Source organism: Rutidosis leptorrhynchoides, chromosome 4 (genome assembly GCF_046630445.1).
Source record: "Rutidosis leptorrhynchoides isolate AG116_Rl617_1_P2 chromosome 4, CSIRO_AGI_Rlap_v1, whole genome shotgun sequence".
NCBI lineage: Eukaryota > Viridiplantae > Streptophyta > Magnoliopsida > Asterales > Asteraceae > Rutidosis > Rutidosis leptorrhynchoides.
In genome coordinates, this window is record NC_092336.1 from 268,791,058 (window position 1) to 268,805,000 (window position 13,943).

The 13,943-nt window shown below is 34.8% G+C and overlaps 2 protein-coding genes across 3 annotated transcripts; one reads left to right on the forward strand and one right to left on the reverse strand.

Moving 5' to 3' along the window:
• Positions 1-6,940: 6,940 nt before the first annotated feature.
• Positions 6,941-7,824, reverse strand: LOC139841604 (uncharacterized). Its single transcript, XM_071831817.1, has 2 exons — positions 7,607-7,824; positions 6,941-7,517 (listed from the first exon to the last, which is right to left on the reverse strand). The coding sequence occupies exons 1-2, from the start codon at positions 7,822-7,824 to the stop codon at positions 6,941-6,943; spliced, it is 795 nt and encodes a 264-aa protein (XP_071687918.1).
• Positions 7,825-8,602: 778 nt separating this feature from the next.
• Positions 8,603-13,564, forward strand: LOC139843538 (thymidine kinase a-like). 2 transcript variants are annotated; one of them, XM_071833640.1, is made up of 4 exons: positions 8,603-8,992; positions 12,114-12,258; positions 12,387-12,508; positions 13,024-13,564. In XM_071833640.1, the coding sequence occupies exons 1-4, from the start codon at positions 8,685-8,687 to the stop codon at positions 13,274-13,276; spliced, it is 828 nt and encodes a 275-aa protein (XP_071689741.1). In that variant the 5' UTR covers positions 8,603-8,684; the 3' UTR covers positions 13,277-13,564. The 2 variants fall into 2 exon arrangements, 1 of the variants encoding a protein (XP_071689741.1); XR_011757615.1 differs by lacking the exons at positions 8,603-8,992; positions 12,387-12,508; positions 13,024-13,564 and adding an exon at positions 10,318-11,650 and having other exon boundaries at positions 12,114-12,233.
• Positions 13,565-13,943: the final 379 nt, after the last annotated feature.

Sequence of the window (13,943 nt, forward strand, 5' to 3'; positions counted from 1 at the left end):
CATCCGTTGACAATACAGTCAAATAAGATACAGGGTGATGATTTTGTGAATGCAAAGTTTTCTCGAATAAAGCATGTATGACTCCATGCACATAGCTTGTATAACGTATAAGCAAACATCAGAAGACTTCTAGGAACCTGAGAATAAACATGCTTAAAAGTGTCAACACAAAGGTTGGTGAGTTCATAGTTTTAATGTTGCGCATAAACTGTATATAAAGGTGGATCATAAGATTTCAGTTGTTTCATCCGAAACGTTTATCAAATTATTCTACAAGATTGAGCAACCTGGTAACTAAACTTTAACGTTATAATAAGTACCCCTGTTTTAACATACATGCAACCAACATGTACAATACACGTAATCCAACGTGTACTAAACTCAAATAGCATACGTCTGTTTTATAGTTCCGGCTAGGGTTTCTATACCTGGAATAGACGGGGATGTCAAGCCCTATGGATCCATATATAACTACTCGCGCCCACCAGTTCTTATAACCGGCAGTTACTAGTTACCAAAGCTAAGGGATTTTCGGTTCAAACTCGGTGTAGAATTTAGTATGTACCTGTATCCATTGCGTTTAAAATAAAGTGCATGTATTCTTAGTCCAAAAATATAGATTGCAAAAGCAATTAAAAAGGGATCTATGAAAACTCACCTTAACATCACATAAGGTCATTCACCAAAATGTGACCGAAACTCGGAATGCAAAATAACCGTAGATCTCAACCTAGAGAACATATGTTGGTCAATACATATCTAACAAGCTAGGTCGGGTCATAGTGTATCACAATCCTAATGCTCGAGACCGACATACAAAAGTTAATAAAAGTCATCTCAAAAGTTAACATGACCCAATATGATCTTTAAATCTCTACATGTTTATTAACATAGTATAAGTCTTGATAATTGAACGAATTTATAGTTTATCAAACTCAAAATATTATTTATTTCAGGAGCTGTATAATATTTGAATTATCATGGCAATAGAAAATATTTTATTATTTCACATAGTTTTCCAATACTTGTAAAATCAGTTTATAGTGTTTATAAATCTTTAAAACATGATAAGACAGTAAACCTTGACAATTGTTCAACAAAAACGAGGGGTGCTTTATATAGAAATTCATTTACTCGATTAGTAATATTTGAAAATCCAATTTATCAATCTCATAGACAAGTTGTTTAAATATTAATTTACAGTTTCAAACATATTTCAATTAACGTTAACCATAATACAGTTGACCATATCTTTTAATCCGTTCATCGAAATCACGCGATTTCTAAATTAAAAGTTAATAATTTTTCGTCAGCTTTTCAAAAACATGCATATCATATACTTTATATCAGTAGCATATGTATCAAATTAGCGATTAATCATAAACTATCTAACGACAAATTAAAGCATACAAGCATGCATAAACATATATACTCGAGCACTAGACATCGATACACTATTAATATATAAAAGGTAAGATGTGAATGCTCACGTATCAATATTGTGATTCAATATTGTAGGAAAGTACGTAGACACAACGGAGATGATAAACATTAGTTTGATCTCACGAGCAATACCCCCGAACATTTACCCATAATCTCCGTAGCTATAACCCATAATTTCCTTAGCTCTATCCCTCTCGAAAATCCATTTTGAAAACATGTGAGCAGAACCTCGTCGTAGTATTTTATGTATAATACTAGTAATAATACTACTGCTACTATTAATAATAATAATATTAATCTTTATAATAAAAATAATAATAATAATAATAATATAATTATAATATATAGAGAGATATCGAGAGGGAGATAGATGAGTTTGGAACCAGAAAAATGAATGCGTTTTATAGGCTTGAGTTGCAGCCGACACTCATGTGATCGCATGAGTGTCATGAAGAACTCTCATGCATTCGCATGGATGAAACAAACTGGTCACAAACGCGTTTTTCATTCTACCGACACTTCTAACATATATTAATATATATTATTTAATATATAATATATTTAATCTTTAGAATTAATTAAATATTATATTATATTCTCGTGCATAGTTGATTTGTAATTTTTACACCGATGTGTTGTACGTTGACGCTCGACTTACGTACCGGTTTCGGTTTTTCGAATGTCCTTTCGTAAGCTTAGAAAACTTGTACTTTACGTTTCGAAACGTGCATCTTTATCAATAATTAGACTTATTTCACTAATGAGTATACTAATTAAAATGTAACTTATACTTTTGAGTTTTATGGTCATTTGCTTCCTAAAATCATCGTCCTAATATATATATATATATATATATATATATATATATATATATATATATATAATATTATTTTAAATCTAAACGTTTTATGGCTAAGTTATTATTATATTTTTGTCACATTATAATATATATATATATATATATATATATATATATATATATATATATATTCATGTCTAGTTACAAATATTTGTTCGTGAATCATCGGTCAAAATCATATAAATTTTAAATTTAAATTTGGTCGGAAATTTCCGGGTCGTCACAGCCTGACAGGCCAGCTGTTGGAATTTTTATATTTTAATGAAGGGTATTTGAGTGTTTTCACTTGGGGGTCGGTTTTTAGCCTCTAAAACTGATCCAATCTCATTTGTGGATCACATTTCACCCACCAACACTCTTATCTTCAAACCCTAGAGAGAGGAAGTGTTTTTTAGTGAGAGAAAGCTCCATTCGGAGTAGAGGAAGAGTGAATCGGGTCAAAGCTCGAGTATTAAAGTTGTTTATCTCATCAACGGCAACATTTTGGTGGTATTGGTAAGTCTCAACTCCGAATTTCATATTGTTGATTTGATATTTAAGTTAGGGTTTGAGCTTGTTTAGTTGTGAAACCCTTTTAGATGATGAAATGGGTTGTTGTGACTAGTTATTTTTGGTACTTGGCGGGTTTTGGGTTGGTTGATGTTTTGGCCATGATTAGGCTTTGATTTTTGGTTTAATCACTTAGTTTAGTGGTTACGGAAGTGTTGGGAACCCATTTGGGTGTATTTGGTTGACAAATTTTGAATTGGGTCAAAATTAGGGTTTATGTGTCGAATTGGGCAAGATAAGTGTTTAACACTTATGATTGGGTTTGATTGGCGTTATTAGAACCATTATCACTCTAGTTAGTGATTATTGGTGAGTTTGGACTTTGGTTGGGCTTGGAAGTACTATTGGGTCAAGATTTGCACTAGGTGTCAATATGGGTTGGTTTGTAATCCACCCTAATTGTGATGTTCGTTATTATGATAATGGAATAGGTATGTTTCATTGGTGGAGCAACGGATTTGGCTTGCTTTCATCGAGATTTCGAGGTGAGTGGAATAATTATACATGTATGTATATAATTTATTTGCTTGTGCGCGATGTGCACAATAGCCGGGTTTTGATGCACATCGATGTGACGATGGCCGTTTGGACACCTTGGGGAATAGTGACCCAATAGCTGAATTTTGCGCACTATATACGACATAAGGTTTGTGGACCCGATATATTTATTATAATGCTATTATTTGACCATGAGTCACATAGCCGTTTCATGACTATAGATGTGAGGCATAGCCGTTTTGTCCACACTTAATAATTGTGCACGTAGACGTTTTGTGCACATGGTGTGAGTATTAGCTCATCTATACTCATACGATGATCAAGTGATGCCATAGCCGTTTTGGAACACTTAGGGGTGATGCCATAACCGTCTTGGAACACCTCGGGGTTTAGCATACCATAGCCGTTTTGGGCGCTAACGGTTTCTATGAATGGATATGTGTTGTCAAAACTACCCAAGAGTTAGTGATATATTTCGTTGTAAACTAACGGTTGCTATGAATGGATATGCGTTGTCCAAACTACCCAATAGTTAGTGATATATTTCGTTGTACACTAACGGTTGCTATGAATGGATATGCGTTGTCCAAACTACCCAGGGGTTAGTGATATATTTCGTTGTACACTAACGGTTTCTATGAATAGATATGTGTTGTCCGAACCACCCAGGGGTTAGTGATATATTTCGTTGTACACTAACGGTTGTTATGAACACCGATGGGAAATTCGAGTACCATTCCCTTGTACGATTGGTTAACCATGGATTATAATTATTGATGTTGCATTTAATTATTATTATGATTATTATGCTACCGATGTTGCTAGTTGTACGGTTTTGATGATACTAGCTTGTGCGAATTGATATATGTGGCAATCGCGGTACGATTGACGTTACTAGCTTTTATGCTTTGATAAACGAGAGTATTGTGGTAAGATTGATGACGCTAGTTTCTTATGCTTTGACATGCGAGATTAATGTGTGGTTTGGGTAAAGGAGTGCAACTAAGTAAATTATATATGTATGTGTGTAACTATTGCACTCACTAAGCTTTAGCTTACCCTCTCGTTGTTTACATTTTTATAGATTTGCATGGATGCGGTGGCTCGGGTAAGCGTGTGAACTAGTGGGCTTACGTAGTTGCTTAGAAGACGTGCTTTTGGATTTAATTAGGATTGGGTAGTGTATCCCCAATAACCATGCTCGGTCTTTATTTTTGTGTTAAAACTCACGTGGTCGGAAACTTGTATTTTTGTACGAAAGTTGTAAAACGGCCGATGTGGGCCCAGTGTTGTAAAACTTGTTTTATCATGGGAAATTCTTAGTTTTACTTATTATGACGTGTCTTGATAATTGGTTTCTTTTAAAAGTGTCGGGAAGCGGGTTTTCCGCTCGCGTGTAATTGTAAAACTGGTCAGAAATCCTTAGTTCATTTGGACGCCGTCCAAAAGGCTTGGATGCCGTCCCGTACTTCACTGCTGGACGCCGTCCTGTACTTCACTGTTGGACGCCGTCCAGATGCACAGTCCCACAAAAAAAAAATTTAGTCGTGTTTTAGGTATAACGAGGGTTGGGTCGTTACATGACCAAATCTACTATCCGAAATTTCGGATATAAGAAATTCGGATATCTGAAAATTCGGATATCTGGTTTTGAACAGCCCTAATTGTAATGTTGTATAAGGTTTGATTTGGTTTGATCTCATTAGTATGATGAAATGGTTTATAGTTTTCATTTAAGGTTTTGTCAACTTAACCCGACGGACTCCTTCCATTTTTGATCAGTGTTCAATCAACACGGCACGTTGTTATTCATTTAACTAAACTGATAGCGAGGGTTAGGATTAGAACTCAACTCACTAATAAACCTAGTACTTTACTAAGGATAACCTCTGAGGTATAGTCACGTTTCAATTATACAACCACGTGACATACTTTTCACTACTCAACGAGAACTCTGAGATCTAGAGATAAGTAGGTCTGTGTAATTGGCTCATCCAACCAGATCTACACCATTCCAATCATAGCTTAAATATCAACATAATTACCTTTACCTAGCCCAAACTAATATCTTGGTCAACATTTCCCTGATCTGCATACTCCGGACATCCTCCCACTTTATTTACTTTTCCGCAATTAGGACCTTTAGCTTAAAACAACTAATATCCTTCTATCCAGGTAATTTAAACAAAAGGCAATTATTTACTTGATCTTCAATTCGTTAAACCATTCAAAAACACGACTCTAGGTTAACTTACACCTTCTACATTAGAAAGTTAAAAGTAAATTTAGGCCCCGCACAATATAAATAAAATAAACCCCTGTTTACCACTCTGATCAACTTAATCTGACGTCCTGCGACCTAACGACATCGCAAGAATAAAATCGTCCGTTTCAGCCATATCAAATAGCATAGGCCATAAAAGACACACCCCTTAGAAAGTGACTTCTTCGCCTTCATCATAGAAATCAACGAAAACCTGAACCCACTCCGTTCCCCTCGGGCTACAACTCGGGTTCCATCATTCAAATGAAAGGTCACAATCTTCTTATCACATTTGATGTGGGCCTTATGTAGGCACATCCAGTTCATACCTAATACTACGTCAAAACTAGGGATAGGCAACACCAAACAGGACATAGCAAGCGGTCTACCATCAATTTCTATACTAGCTCTAGACACATACGTTGTGACTGGAACCGTCTTACCATCTGCTACCTCTACTCTAACAGGCTCAGGCAACACAGTAGCAGGTAACCCTAACTTAGTACAGAAATTTATAGACATAAACGTCCTATTTGCGCCCGAACCACTATAAATCGTTGTGTTTATGTTCTTTACATTACCTTGATTATCATTTTGAACATATGCACCACACACATCAAGTTTGAGTTGAATTAGTTGATCATAGTTAATCAAATTTAGTGATCAATCGAAAAAGTGTTAAAAACGTATCAAGTAACTATTCACACCCCCCCTCGTTACTTACAAATAATAATGATAATATTAATAATCTATAATGTAGTAGTAATAATAATAATAATAATAATAATAATAATAATAATAATAATAATAATAATAATAATAATAATAATAATAATAATAATAATAATAATAATAATAATAATAATAATAATAATAATAATAATAAAATAATAATAATAATAATAATAATAATAATAATAATATAATAATAATAATAATAATAATAATAATAATAATAATAATAATAATAATAATAACAATTAATAACAATAAAAATAATAATAATAAAATTTGAAAATGAGACACGATTTGCCCTTTCCTCTATTCCTTACTCGTTGGGCACGATTTGCCATTTTCTCGATTATAATAATCTTTCTTCCCATTTACATAGAGCAAAATCATTGCCTTCTAAATCATATTATGTAAAATGAGACAACATTCCATTACTCTTTGCATCTTGTTTACTTTCAAAGTCCGTGAAGGTTGACTTAAAATATGAAATCGCCCTTGAAGAACACCAAATGCCATCTCTATGTCCTTTCGTGCACTTGCTTGAAATCTTGTGAACTTAATCCTTGGTTCATCTGTGGGGCACGACATTCCTTTAATCAGTGTCGCTCAATCGGGATATATACCAACGGAAAGGTAATAACCTTGGTGTATTGATGGCCATTTACCTCAAATGGTGTAGATGGAGCAGTTTCGTTCTTTAGTGCATCAAAAACCGGTGACTGATTCAAAACATTGATATCATTGTTGGAACCTGTCATCCCGGAAAAAGCATGCCAAATCCACAAGTCATATGAAGCCACCGCTTCAAGCATAATCGTAGGTTTCTTGTAATCACCCCTAGTGTATTGTCCTTTCAAAGCAACAGGGCAATTCTTCCATTCCCAATGCATGCAATCGATACTACCGAGCATACCCTTGAATCCATGCTTCTCCTCTTGTGCACTATATAATCGTGCAACATCGGTTGCTGTGGGAGATCTCATGTATCGAATTTTATATAAATCAATAATACATTTACAAAAGTTGTCTAAACATATTACTAATGTTTGCTCACTCATATGTAAATATTCATCGAGAGCATCAGGGCTCAATCCATAAGCCAACTGACGTATAGACGAAGTACACTTTTGTAAAGTAGTAAACGACTGCCTACCAATAGCATCAATATTTTCTCTAAAAAAAAATGCTCAGGGATATAATTACCATTAAATGTAGTTATTCCTTGCGCTATACGGAGAAATAAATTTATGCGCATACGAAACCGCCTTTTAAATTTCTTAGCTGGAAAAACTGGTGCGTCGGCAAAGTAATGGTTCCACAATCGTTGCGCTGCTGACTCATGATCTCTCGAAATGTATCCGCGAACTCTGGGAATACGGGGAACGGACTCGACTTCGGACTCTTCGTCCAATTCTTGAATAAGTTGGATAACACGAATATCCTCTGAATCGGAATCGGAAGCTAATAAATATGATGTCATAATTTTTTAGAGTAAAATGTATAAATATTGAGAGAAAGTTAATGTTTTTTGTTGTGTAAAAATGAATAAGAAATGTTATATAAAAAAAGAAAAAAAATAAGGAAAAAGGGCTAGATAGCCATTGGACAACGGCTATAGACACGTGGCCCACTAAAAAACTGACACTCGTAATTGACCTTTTTTTCGTTGCTAGTTCAACTAACGCCCGAAAGTGACGAAAACTGATAACCGCGTTAATGGTCGTCAGTTTTCGTCAGTTTGTGCCAACTCGACTGACGAGTTCAAATTGACGCCGGGATGGAGATGATCTTATGGAATGTATGAGAAGAACTGGTGAGTAAGTAGAGAGAAAATTGAAATGGCAGTGAGGAACGAGTGTCTTAGTCAGTGTTGCAAAAATCGAAAAATTCGGCCGATTTTTCAGGGAGAAATCGGTTTGACCTCCCTGCTGAGAACTCGTTTTGGAATCGGCCAAAAAAATCGGTCAACGACCAAAAATCGGTCAAATCTCGAAAAAATCAGTCAAATCTCGAAAAAATCGGTCAAATCTCGGTAAAATTGGTCAAATCTCGGAAAAAACTCAGTAAAATTTCAAAAGTCATCGAAAGTCAACCGTATATATATATATATATATATATATATATATACCGAGTTCTCCGAGTTCTCGTTTTGGAGGCCCTGCCGAGAACTCGCTGAGAATCGATTTCTGCATCCTTGGTCTTAGTATATATGGAAATGGAAATAATATACGTAATGATCTTATATAATATGAAATCCCTTAAACCCTAAAAACCCTAATTTATCACTCTCTCCAAATTACGATAATACTCTATCAACTGTTGCTTCTAAAATCTAAATCAATGATGAAATCACTAGTCTTTCCAACAAGAATAGCCTCAATCTTAATCCCAAATCTCATGTTTAATCAATCCAAATCGCTATCTTCAATTTCTAATTCAATACATGTTCAAAACCCTAGTTTTCTTCGTGGAATACGTTCTATTAAACCCTCATCTTGTTCCTCAATTTATTACTCTTCTTCAAGCGCTGACGAAAACAGTAATCCATATCAAACTGAGGGTGAAATTCACGTAATTGTGGGCCCTATGTTCGCCGGAAAAACTACTACTTTGCTTCGCCGGATTCAGTCTGAAAGCTCTAATGGCAGGTTTGTAGCTTCGCTTTTTCTGATAAGTTAATTATATTTTTGGATTTATTATCTATATTTGCATATTTGTGCCCATCTTGCTATTAGAACCAAATATATATTCTATATTTATTTATTAGAACATGATTGTTACAGAACATCTAACAATAATAACTTGTAGGCTAGGTGTGTCGTTAAACAGTATGAAATGTTTAATTTTGATCTTGTTGTGTATGTGAGTTAATTGGATGGATTTATGATATAAGTTATGTACTAGCATGTGATTGACAAAGGAGACTAGTTGAGATTTTAGTAAAAGATATAACCTGAATTTCTTAGCTATAGTGCAATGGAAATGGCAATGGCAATGGCAATGGCATTATCTTATGATTTATAGCTATCTACAGGTGGCTAGATATTTTAGTTGATCATCATTTGATAATGATATATTTGATAGTGTTTAGATGTGTTGTTTTCACTTTTGAAATTAACCAAAGTCCCTTTTGTAAGAGAGAGGTTACCATTGATGTTACATGCTACAATGACTACCCATGTAACCAAATTGAAGGATAGAAAAATTAAGTATGGTGGGATCATGATACGTTATGATAATTGAAAGATAGACTACGTCAGTGTTGCCGAACTCAGGAGTACTCGGCAAAAAATTCTCCCGATTAGTCGGTCCAATTACTCGTATTGCTCGGTCAAACTTGGATTACTTGGGATTACTCGGTCAAACCTGGTCAAAACTCGGCCAAAACTCGGGATTACTTGGAAAATCAGCCAAAATTGGTCAATACTTGGTCAAAATGCGTCAAGTCAAACTTGGTCCACATTCGAGTACTCCCCGAGTACTGATTTTTGCAACCTTGGACTACATAGTCATAATATTTTCCCCAAAACAAATACTAAATAATATTGAACAGGCCAGGCCAATTTATGGATAGGTACTAATAGTTCATTTAGTTTGATGCGCAAGGCAACAACCTGGTTAAAATGACATGATACTACCCGTTTGATTTGTTTGAGTGCGGTGATGTATCATGTGTACTTTCATGCACGCATGCATATATATTTATATATATGTATGTTTGTATATATACTCTCTCCTTTTTGACAATCAAGACTCAACCCTACACTATTCTAGAGATTAGCATCATGTTTTGGATGTTGAGAGGGGCGTTGTATTCTTATAGTTTCATAACATGATTGCCTATTTGATGTTAAAGCAAAGCCATTTATGTCTTCTACAAGTTGTCGATTTATTTATAAATTTCTTTTCGGATAGCTGAATGCAATCATCATCACTGGTAAGATATTTCCAGATATCAGGCTGGGCTCTCTGTTGGCTTTTTCGACATGGATCAAAATTTGAAGAATTTGTGTCTTTCAGGAAGACTGATAGAAGCAGTTCGATTATTATGCTATACACGAAACCAGGTGGACGAAGAGACTTATTCTCTTCTTTTGCAAGATTGCATTTTCAGAAAACGATATCAGTATGGCAAAATTATCCATTCACAAATGGTTAGAGTGGGTTTTGTTCCCAACGAGTATCTGAAGATCAAGCTGTTAATATTATATGCAAAATCAGGAGATCTTGTAACTGCTTGTATTATTTTTAATAATTTAATCACTCCAAATGTGATATCCTGGAACACTATGATTGCAGGGTATGTGCAAAAGGGTCTTGAAGAAACAGGCTTAAATCTTTATTACAAAATGAGACAATATGGGTTAACACCCGATCAGTTCACTTTTGCCTCGGTTTTTAGGGCATGTGCCACCCTGGCAATGCTAGAGCAGGGTAAGAGAGCACATGGCGTTTTAATAAAAAACAATATAAGTGGGAATATTGTAGTTAATAGTGCTTTAATTGATATGTATTTTAAGTGTAGTTGTCCATATGATGGGAGTTTAGTATTTGATAAGATGTTAGATAAAAACGTTGTAACGTGGACTTCTTTACTACTAGGATACGGTCAACATGGAAAAGTGAGAGGGGTCTTGGATGGCTTTAATAGGATGATTAGTGAAGGATTTAGACCAAATAATGTCACTTTTCTTGCAGTTCTTTCTGCTTGTAGCCATGGAGGTTTGGTTAAAGAGGGTTGGGATTATTTTTGTTCAATGAAAAACGATTACGGGATTCATCCCGGAAAAAAACATTATGCAGCGATGGTGGACATTTTAGGACGCTCGGGAAGGATCGATGAAGCTTACCAATTTGTAGAAAGTGCACCTCGTAGGGACCACCCGGTTATATGGGGTGCACTTCTTCAAGCGTGCAAGGTTTTTGGAAACATCGATATGATGGAAATTGCTGCAAAAAACTACTTTGATTTAGAAAGTGATAATGTTGATAAGTATGCTGTTTTATCTAATGTGTATGCCACTTTTGGTCAGTGGGATAATGTTGCTGAGATTAGGAGTGCGTTAAAGGAATCGGGGATGAAAAAGGAGCCGGGGTATAGTATGATTGAGGTGCAAAAGAAGGTTCATTATTTCTTTATGGGACATAATATGCATGAACAAACAGAACAGATATATGAGGTGATCAAGGATATGAATTGTATATTAAAAGATGCTGGCTGTTCATTTAAGTAATTACTTCTATTGGGTGAAGTCAGTGTTGCAGAACTTGGAATTACTTGGAGAATACTCAGTTTTTGCAACTAGGTGAGTACTCGGTTAAACTCAGTCAAACTCAGCCAAAACTCGGGATTACTCGAAAAATCAGTCAAAACTCGTTCAAAGTCAAATTTGGTCAACATACGAGTAGTCTTAGATGATATGACACTTATAAATAATACTGATCTGATGTTGACATGGAGTACTAGAAAAGGTTAGTTATTTAGGTAGGCTTTTTTACAAATATGACTGCTTAATATAAACATAGCTTTGTAGTGACCCACTTGTAAGTGTACAACTAGTGATTTATTGCTTTGTAAGTGGTGTTCTCCTATCTTTTTTTTTTTGAACAGCGATTAGGAGTCACTGACGAAGTGGTGTTCTCTTATAAGGAACTCAATTTAAAATGTTATATAAATATAAATGATCTCTCTTTTTGTTTGATATCCGTGTTTTTTTTTTTGTTTGTGTGTGTGTGATGGACAATGGTATAATATGTATATTCTTGCAGAAACATAGCTATTATAAAATCCAGCAAGGATACAAGATATGGATTGGGTTCCATCGTGACACATGACGGGGAGAAGCTACCATGTTGGCCACTTGAAGCTTTATCCTCATTCAAAGAAAGAATTGGTCTTGAAGCTTATCACAAGGTAATAACTAAGTGAAAGGCAAAAAATGTTTATATTTTTTTTGTTTGATGCTAATTATGTAGTGACGATGATAATGGGTTGGGATGTAGTTTTTTTATTGATTTTTTTTTCTTTGCGTGTGACAAAAGCTAGAGGTAATTGGAATTGATGAAGCCCAGTTTTTCGAAGACCTGTATGATTTCTGCATCAAAGCTGCTGATGATGACGGGAAAACTGTAATTATTGCTGGCTTAGATGGTGACTATTTAAGGTTCGACCAAAACATCTAGCATCCTTATCCTTACATTCATTATATATGGGCTTGTTTATATGTTAGTGAAACGGTATATTTCGGATATGGAACCCAGAGAAGACAAATTTGGATTCGAAAAATTAGGGTGCGTTTGTTTACCTCTTAATTGAACGGTTCACTGAATACTGAACAGCGCGTTTCTTTTTGGCCTCTGAATCATATATAGTGATATATGATGCTGATTCAGAGTTGAAACACTTTCTTAACCATTAAGCACCTAAATTTTATAAATATCCTCTTCAAATCATATCTAGAACACTTAACAAACAACTATATTAAATTTTCTATTCATGCAACACGTTGATAAGCTAATTTTACCCAATTTTATATCATTCATTTGAAATGATTCTCAAACAGCTTGTTTTCAATCAAAACCAAGTTTATTTAGAGATTTTGAATCATTTAGATTATGAACCATTCAATGCTAAATCATTCAGTTTTAGCCTAAATAACTTACTAATATTGTTTTGCAGGAGAAGCTTTGGAGTGCTTGATATAATTCCTGTAGCAGACTCGGTGACCAAGTTAAAGGCAAGATGTGAATTGTGTGGAAAGCCTGCTTCGTTTACGTTAAGAAAAACGGAGGAAACAGAGAGAGAACTGGTTGCTGGTGCAGATGTGTATATGCCAGTTTGTAGAAAGCATTACATGAGTGGTCAAGTGGTCAAAGAGGCTGCAAGAACTGTTATTGAAACGGTTAAGGTTCGATGTGGCTCATTGTCATAGGTCTTTGGGTCTCCTTATTTTTAAACATGGAAACTATAAATATTTGTTGTATTTTAGAACCTGATAATTAGTCATTTGTAGGATGCCTGAAGTCATTTTGTAACTAATGGAGTTTTTGGTTCAGCGTCAGTAACTATTGGAGTTCATCTAAAATATGATTTACTTGAGTTTTTTTTTTTTTTTTTTTTTTTTTTTTTTTTCAAACATGACGCTATATGTGGTTAGATACATGAAACCTGATTTGGTGTACGATCATACGCTCGGTAACATGTCATTGTTAGTTTTGTTCAAATCATATGGTCTTATTCGGCTCAGATTTGCCCTTATTAGTTACTTTTGTCAATATTTTCTATCATGGAGATGATATATGTATTGAATACGTTGAGTTTAAAGTAATTAAATTTCTGTTTATCATATCCCAATTTTCTATTTTTTCTGTTTAATAATGATCGAACTAATACCATCCTAGCATTATGTCAAGAGAATGATTAAAGATTATAAGCGGAAAAAGGGGACATGGGGGACTTGTTGGAGCTCGCACATGCTACATTATTTAGCTGAGTAGTGTCCGAAAGATTGCGAGTTCGAGTCGCATTTGGAGATTTCATAATGCTATGGAGTCTTCTAAGAGTTTCATGTAAATGTTGGGTTGTACCCATATCTAGTG